The sequence below is a fragment of the Danio rerio genome, chromosome 9 (genome assembly GCF_052040795.2).
Source record: "Danio rerio strain M-AB ecotype USA chromosome 9, GRCz13ab, whole genome shotgun sequence".
In the NCBI taxonomy this organism is placed as follows: domain Eukaryota; kingdom Metazoa; phylum Chordata; class Actinopteri; order Cypriniformes; family Danionidae; genus Danio; species Danio rerio.
In genome coordinates this window covers 2,750,255-2,759,289 of record NC_141029.1, presented here as the reverse complement: position 1 = coordinate 2,759,289, position 9,035 = coordinate 2,750,255, and the positions used below count along the sequence as shown (strand labels likewise).

Below are 9,035 nucleotides of genomic sequence, written 5' to 3'. Positions count from 1 at the left end.
TTGAAATGTGCATTGAGTAGCTCCTCCTCTTAAGAAAAAGGGCCAATCGCGTTTAGCTTTCATCACAGCTCTGCCAGAGAGTTTGAGCTTAAGCGCTTTAAAAAGGAAACTCAAACAAGAAGGGGGTGGGGCATGTCAGATCCTAGAGAGCATTTCATTGGTCAATATTTAAATAACTGAAGTATGAGGTGACAGGAGATCTATTTAGGCGGGAAACGTGAATTTTGTCACTGTTTTGATGCATGATAGATCATAGATGTCCTCAAAACTGATACATCTAAAATAGTTATTTTTATTTCTGGAACTTTCATAAAAAAACAAAACGCTTCAATAAGTACAAACGGTAAATAAAAACTGGTGCATTCTTAGTGTGTTAAAAATATAGCTCCTCTAGAACCGCAATACTGCTTTTAAACCTGATAAGATTACTGCATGTAAATAATGAATGTAATTCAGAATAAAACTGCATCAGTCAGTCTAATATAGCTGTCAAAATAACATACAAATCTGAATGAATGTGTAGGGGATATATAAGCAGGTTTAGTGAGTGAAAAGACCCTGTGCATATACAGCAGCTCTGAAATGCTCAATATATTCACCTTTACCATCCAGTGTGTGTGAGAGGTAGATTCAGTGCTCAAAAACCTCATTTAAACCAACATCTGCTTATTATGGAAGACTTACAAACCTTAAAACAAACGTAATTCTGACATTTGGTCTCAAAATTTGGTTTGTTGGACTGACGGAAACTAGTGGCCATTGACCGTCACAATAAAACAAAAATACAATGGAAGACAATGGTTACCAGCAATCCTCTAAATATACACTGACCGGCCACTTTATTAGGTACACCTGTCCAACTGCTCATTAATGCACATTTCTAATCAGCCAATCACGTGGCAGCAACTCAATGCATTTATGCATGTATGATCAAGACGATCGGCTGCAGTTCAAACTGAGCATCAGAAAGTGGATAAAAGGGGATTTAAGTGACTTTGAACGTGGCATGGTTGTTGGTGCCAGACGGGCTGCTCTGAGTATTTCAGAAACTGCTGATCTACTGGGATTTTCACGCTCAACCATCTCTAGGTTTTACAGAGAATGGAACAGAAAATATCCAGTGAGCGGCAGTTCTGTGGGAGCAAATGCCTTGTTGATGCCAGAGGTCAGAGGAGAATGGCCAGACTGGTTCCAGCTGATAGAAAGGCAACAGTAACTCAAATAAGCACTCGATACAACCGAGCTCTGCAGAAGAGCTTCTCTGAACACACACAACACCCTGAGGCAGATGGGCTACAGCAGCAGAAGACCCCACCGGGTGCCGCTTCTGTCAGCTAAAAGCAGGAAACTGAGGCTACAATTCACACAGACTCACCAAAACTGGACAATAGAAGATTGGAGAAACGTTGCTGCTCTGATGAGTCTCCATTCCTGCTGTACATTCGAATGGTTGGGTCAGAATTTGGCGTCAACAACATGAAAGGATGGATCCATCCTGCCTTGTATCTGGTTTAAGCTGGTAGTCGTGGTATAATGGTGTGGGGGAGAGTTTCTTTGAGTATTGTTGCTGACCATGCCCATCCCTTTATGAGCACAGTGTACGCATCTTCTGATGGCTACTTCCAGCAGGATAACGCACCATGTTATAAAGCAGTTCTCTGTACTCAAATGGCCTCCACAGTCACCAGAGCTCAATCCAATAGAGCCCCTTTGGGATGTGGTGGAACCAGAGATTGGCATTATGGATGTGCAGCCGACAAATCTGCAGCAACAGTGTGATGCTATCATGCCAATATGGACCAAAATCTCTAAGGAATATTTCCAGTAGCTTGTCGAATTTCTGCCACGAAGGGTTAAGGCAGTTCTGCAGGCAAAATGGGGTCCAACCTGGTACTAGTAATGTGTACCTAATAAAGTGGCCGGTTAGTGTATATGTTTAGAGTAAGTGGAGTGAAAAAATTGTGCGTTTCTTTTCTTTGCTTTTGTAAAACAAAATTCAGTTGCAAGATATAAACTCTCTCTGTGAGAGATGAACTCGAATAATAAAAAAAAACGTACAATCCTCTCACAATCGTGACTTATTAATTACTGTAATAATTATTTCAGCATTGCGATTTTTCCCAAATTTTAAGTTTTTCAGAATTGCAACTACATTTTCTGGTTTGCCATTTAATTATTATTATTTGTTAACAGAATTACGTTTTGTCTAATTATTGCTATTTTATAGACTTTCATAAACTCAGTCCTGAGTTAAAATAACGAGATTACCTCAGAAACACAAGCCTATAAACTCACATCTGTAAAAAATAGTCTCAAATTTGAGAAAACTATGAGATATAAACTGCAATTCTGAACTTACAACATCTTCAAATACATATTGTATTCTCAAAACTCTTTCTTGCATTGCAAGTTTACAGACTGCCGTACAATTAATTTAATTTCTTTCAGTTTATGCTCAGATTTGCACCTTTATTTCTTTAAATTCAAAGTGTATTCCTTTCTGTTTTGACTTTTTTTTTCCCTCTCAGAACTACACAATACAAAAAAACTAGTAATAATTTCCCTTTACATTTTCCCTCAGTGGTAGAAACGGGTAGTTTACTGTCATTAGTACGGGCTGAATAAAAAAAAAAAAACGTGCTTGTTGTTGTTGGCTGAATGCTGTAATTGTGTGTGTGCTGTTTACAAGGACAATTTTTGTATAATAACATGGGTATAACCTACTTTTATCCTTTTGTGATGGATTATGAGGACATGCACTTTAAGCCATACTTAACAGGGTCTCTTGACGTTAACATTTTGGCACGGGTATCTTATAAGGGTTGAGGTTAGGGCTAGTGTTAGGCCATAACACTATAAAATAAGTTGATTTTGCAGTATAAAATACAATACGCCTATGAAGAGGCCCAGTAAACCACCAACAACAATGTGTTTGAGAGAGGAAATGCGTGTTTGTATGTGTGTGTGTGCAGGAGTGTATTTGTGAGTGGCTGAATGCTGTAATTTTGTGTGTGTGTGTGCTGGTTTTGGTGGTTAGCGAGGACAGATTTTAGTGTAATCATATGGGAATGACCTAGTTGTACTCTATTATGGTGGTTTATGAGGACATTCCTTGTGTCCTCATAATTCAAAATGCTTCAAAATCATACTCAACATGGTTTTTTGACATTCAAATTTGTCTGTTTTTCAATGAGGGTTGAGGTTAGGGCTAGGGTTAGGCCATAACACCATAAAATAAGTGTTTTTTGCAGTATAAAATACAGTATGCCTATGGATAAGCTTCATAAACATCCAATACCAATGTGTTTGAGTGTGAGTGTGTTTGTGAGTGGCTGTATGCTGTAATTGTGTGGTTGTGTGAGCTGGTTTTGGTGGTTTGCAAGAACCATTTAGTATTATGACATGGGTATGATCTAGTTATACTCCATTACAGTGGTTTATGAGGACATTGTGTCTTTGTTATTCAAAATGTTTCAAAATCACACTAAACATGGTCTTTTGACATTCAAATTTGGCAGTTTCTTATGAGGGTTGAGGTTAGCGCTAGTGTTGGACTATAACACCATGAAATCAGTGATTTTTACAGTATAAAACATGTCTATGGATAGGCCTCATAAACCTTTAATACCAGTGTGTTTGCGTGTGCGTTTGTGAGGCTGAATGCTATAATTGTGTGGTTGTGTGTACTGGTTTTGGTGGTTTACAAGGACAGTTTTTATATAAAATTGTGTGGTTGTGTGTACTGGTTTTGGTGGTTTACAAGGACAGTTTTTATATAAATGACTTTGGTATGACTTAGTTGTACTATTACGGTGGTTTATGAGGACATGCCTTGTGTTTTCGTAATTCTAAACTCTTCAAAATCACACTTAACATGGTTTTTTAACATTCAAAATTGTCTGTTTTTCGATGAGAGTTAGGGCTAGTGTTAGGTATGACCTAATTTTACTCTAATATTGTGGTTTAAGAGGACATGCCTTGTGTCTTCGTAATTCAAATTGCTTAAAATTCATACTTGGGCTCTTTTTGCCACAGGTTTCCTATAAGGGTTGAGGTTAGCAGTAGTGTTAGGCCATAACACCATAAAGTAAGTGGTTTTTGCAGTATAATATACATTACACCTATACCAATGTGCTGAAGTGTGTGTTTTTGAGAGTGTGTGAGTGTTTGTGAGTGTAAATGTGTGCGTTTATGTGAAGCGGTAGTGCAGGGTCTGGTCCTCGAAGGCGTGTTGCTGTGTGATGTGCTGAATAACTCCTCCATCCAGCAGCCGTGAGCCGTACAGCACCGCCTCCCCCTGATCACTGGCCAATCCCACACTCTGCAGCCACACGACCATATCAGTGCCCAGAAATGCCTGGATGCTGCTCTTTTCTCCACACCTGCGGACAGCAGCACAGAAACACACTTCAACATCTAACAACACACACAGCAAACAAACATTTTTTTATTCAATGTTTGATGTAATCTCAACTAAAACATGAAGAGAGGGCGGGACACATTAGCTCCACCCCTTCTTTAAAAAATGCCAATAGCATTTGGTTTATATACCCAAATATAATAAAACCTATATATATATATATATATATATATATATATATATATATATATATACACACACACACACACACACACACACACACACACACACACACACACACACATAAATTAGTAATATATATATATATATATATATATATATATATATATATATATAATCAATGTATATTATTATAAGCAAGGTTGTTGTTGTTGTATGATTGGTCTTTTAAAAGCTTTCCTATGAGGGTTAAGGTTAGGGCTAGTGTTAGGCCATAACACCATAAAATAGGAGGTTTCTGCAGTATAAAATACAATGTCTATTATAAAATGTCTATTGATAGGCCACCAACCACCAATACCAACATGTTTGAGTGCGAGTGTATTTGTGAGTGGCTGAATGCTGTAATTGTGTGTGTGTGTGTGTGTGTGTGTGTGTGTGTGTACTGGTTTTGGTGGTTTGCAAGGACATATTTTAGTGTTATCATATGGGAATGACCTAGTTGTACTATTTTGGTGGTTTATGAGGACATAACTTGTGTCTTCGTAATTCAAAATGCTTCAAAATCATACTTAACAGGGTCTTTTGACATTCAAATTTGCCACTTTTTCCTATAAGGGTTAATGTTAGGGCTAGTGTTAGGCCATAACACCATGAAATAAGTGTTTTTTGCAGTATAAAATACAGTACGCCTATGAATAGGCCTTGTAAACCACTCATACCAACGTGTTTGAGTGCGAGTGTATTTGTGAGTGGCTGAATGCTGTAATTGTGTGGTTGTGTGTGCTTGTTTTGGTGGTTTACAAGGACAGATTTTAGTGTAATCATATAGAAATTACCTAGTTGTACTCTATTATGGTGGTTTATAAGGACATGCCTTGTGTCTTCGGAATTCAAAATGCTTAAACATCATACTTTTTGGGGTCTTTTGACATTCAAATTTGCCAGTGTTTCTATGAGGGTTGAGGTTAGGGCTACGGTTAGGCCATAACACCATAAAATAAGTGTTTTTTGCAGTATAAAATACAGTACGCCTATGGATAGGCCTCATAAACCACCAATACCAATGTGTTTGAGTGTGAGTGTGTTTGTGAGTGGCTGAATGTTGTAATTGTGTGTGTGTGTGTGCTGGTTTTGGTGATTTACAAGGACAGTTATTGTATAATGACATGGTTATGATCTAGTTATACTCCATTAAGGTGGTTTATGAGGACATGCCTTGTGTCTTAGTTTTTCAAATCGCTTCAAAATCACACTCAACATGGTCTTTTGACATTCAAAATTGTCAGTTTTCCTATGAGGGTTGAGGTTAGGGCTAGTGTTAGGCCATAACACCAAGAAATAAGTGGCTTTTGCTTTATAAAATAACAGTGTAATTGGGAATCTCAGAGTCATGTTTTAAAAATGGCAGCAAATTTTATTTTATACACCAAAAACAAATGAACACCTAATAAATTACGTTTGAGTGTGCAACAAACAACCATCGCTAGAGGGTGTCTCGTCTCACCTTTTCTTGTGAACGATGTCTTTAATGCACTGCTTCTTATGATATTTGAGGAACTGATTGCAGGTCAGTCTGATCTCCTCAGACACCTCTGAACCCGAGACCAACTGAGCCCACCACTGCCACACACTCTCCAGCCTTCACAAGCAGAAACAACAGCAAGTCATCCACACTGCTGCATTTACATCATGTACATGAAAGCTCCTTCCCCCACTCTGAGCATTTACTGAAGAATACTGAAGCGTACGAGCAGAAAATTCACTTTAAAATGTAATATGCAAAACAGCAATGCATTTCTGTATTTAAATAATACCTATTATGCCCCTTTTTACAAGATTTAAAACAAGTCTCTGATGTCACTAGAGTGTGTGTGTGTGAAGTTTGAGCTCAAAATAGCACACAAAGGCGCAAAAAGGGGGTATGCAGTATATGCGTCGCATAGGGGTGCCACACATGGGGGCGCCATTGTGCCAAAAAGATTTTTGAAATTATCATTATTAAAAGGTTCATATATTACAAATAAATAAATATGTTTTGTCAAAAATGTTTATTTTGCATTTTATACAAGTATAATTTTGTATTTTATTAAATAAAACATATATACCATGAGTTGCATACAATGGCACACACGTTTTAATCCAAAATTATTTAACACAATAACATGCAGTCACACAGACAAGTCTAAAGTGTTCATATGTATGTAACTTATTTTTTTCATTTTATTTTTTTTACATTTTTATCTAAATAAACTGTCAACTCATACATACAGTACAGTTGAGGTTACAAGATTAATCTAAAAAAAAAAAACTTTATTATTATTTATCATTAATTAATTAAAAATAGTTTTTTGCCAGAATAAGAGGGATCACGCAAAATGTATGTTTATGTAAGTACAGACCTCAATGTATTTCAGATGAAATACAAAATAATATTTGGATTAAAAATTCCCCTAAATGAATTTTATATGCTTGATTTTAATGATTCATAATGAGTCATAATATTCAGATATTTTTGGAACTCAGTAAATGTGTAGTTGCGCTCCAGCAGATAATGTTTTATAACTCTCTGAAACTGACCCTTTTGTACAGCGGGAGCGGTAGGGTGCGGAATAAAACCTTACGGGAGCAGGGGTAATGGGACTAAAACATTAGGCCCACGCAGACCTCAAGAGTCAAGCTTTAAATCGTCCAAACACTTTGCTCATTTGGGAACTTACCCAAACCTTTTGATCATTTTTAAGTGAGATGCTAACGGTCTAATCTGGTTCAATGACTTAAGCTAAGCTAAATATGCTCCTGGCTGAATGGGTTCTAAAATGCTAAAACTTAACTCTTTGACTCTCGTGTGGAGTTGTAAAATGAGCTCATTTTCAAAAAAGCAGAGTGTTTCCATCACTTGTGCCTCATGCTGTACTTCAAATTCAATCTATATTTAGAAGGAACGGTCGGGGAGAAAATTATTCCAAGCGGGCAGCAGGTGAACAAAGACTGAATATACAGCGGGAGCGGTAAGGTGCGGAATAAAACCTCACGGGAGCGGGAGGAATGGGACTAAAAATTAGTCCCGCGCAGACCTCTACCTCACACACACACACACACACACACACACAAACACACGCACGCAAGTGCACGCACACACTCTAGGAATATCAGAGACTTATTTTACATCTAAAAATGGGCACAACAGGTCCACTTTAAATAAATTCATACACCTGACGCAACAACAACAACAACAAAAAGTTGTTGTTTTTTCCACTTAGTCTGAATAAATACTCTTTTCACAATAGGGAGGAGGTTTTAGTTCCTGGAAAATAACAACATGCTTTCAAAATATGTCAAAAGATAAGTCCAACACCACGTGACCAGTGTTGCAGAAATGTAGTTACCTCTTTTTGAACGGAGAAATGATTAAATGCTTGTCGAGGCCAAAAAAGGCAAATGAAATAAGACCCTAGAGTAGAAAAGAGATGTAGAATTTAGTAATAATTGTGACACAGTTGAGCACGACACAGACACACACACACTCACCTGTCCGTAATTGGCCACAACACAGAAGAACTGCAGCTCCAGATACAGACGACCCGGATCTTTATTAAAGAGCCACCATAGACAACTGCACAGATTCTGAAAAACACACACACACACACACGTTGGGATTTCATGTTTTAAAGTGTCTTCACACAGATATAATGATGTTTCTAAAGGCTGATTTATCCTTCTGCGTCAAACGCCAGCGTATGCTACGGCGCTAACGCATAGCCCTTCGGCGTCACTGACGTGCACCTCTCAAAAATTGTAACTACACGTCGCAACGACGCGTAGCGCAAGCTCTGTGATTGGTCGGCTTGGTTGCGCTGACGAGTCTGGGCGGGACCGAGAGCCAAGCGAATGGCGCGAGCCCAATGTAGCGATTGTTTACAAGTGTGGAGTCCCGTGAAGGAGCTCCTGATGGAAAGTTTTGCTTTGTGTTTACCTCATAGTTAAAGTTGTTGCACGTCCGCCGGTTCCTGCCTCAAAATGAGCGAGCTTAAGCCACTTGTACATCCAGGAAGTGTTCAGGAAAAGCAAAACAGCAGCGAAAAGACTCAACACAGAGGAACATTTACACCTCACTGCCAACTAGCGTTTCGGAAGTGTTAATTCAGACCAACAGAGACAGCGCGCTGAAGTATAAATGCACAGCTGCGCGCGTTGCATGTGCCGTGGGTCACGCCGGTCACTTGACGCAGAAGTATAAACCAGGCTTCACTGTACAGACTACAGCGTGGGCCATTTATATTAAAACACCTTAATACAATAGTGATATTGGTGATATTAAAGTCCTGTTTATGGCACATTAGTAGATGTGAGGGGGCAAACTTTTCAAGATGGGTGGTAACCATGGTGGCCATTTTGAAGTCGGCCATCTTGAATCCAACTTTTGTATTTTCAAGAGGAAGAGGGTCATGTGACACATCCAACTTATTGGGAATTTCACACGAAAAACAATGGT

At 38.4% G+C, this 9,035-nt stretch overlaps 1 protein-coding gene across 2 annotated transcripts in view; it reads right to left on the bottom strand.

Moving 5' to 3' along the window:
• Positions 1-2,448: 2,448 nt before the first annotated feature.
• Positions 2,449-9,035, bottom strand: part of gpr155a (G protein-coupled receptor 155a) — a 34,103-nt gene continuing 27,516 nt past the window's right edge. For both annotated transcript variants that reach the window (XM_087267424.1, XM_087267426.1), the window contains exons 13-16: positions 8,072-8,167; positions 7,930-7,994; positions 6,048-6,182; positions 2,449-4,382 (exon numbers count right to left, since the gene is read on the bottom strand). In XM_087267424.1, the coding sequence (XP_087123550.1) occupies positions 4,190-4,382; positions 6,048-6,182; positions 7,930-7,994; positions 8,072-8,167 (489 nt within the window). In that variant the 3' untranslated portion in view covers positions 2,449-4,189. The remainder of the gene's footprint in view (positions 4,383-6,047; positions 6,183-7,929; positions 7,995-8,071; positions 8,168-9,035) is intronic.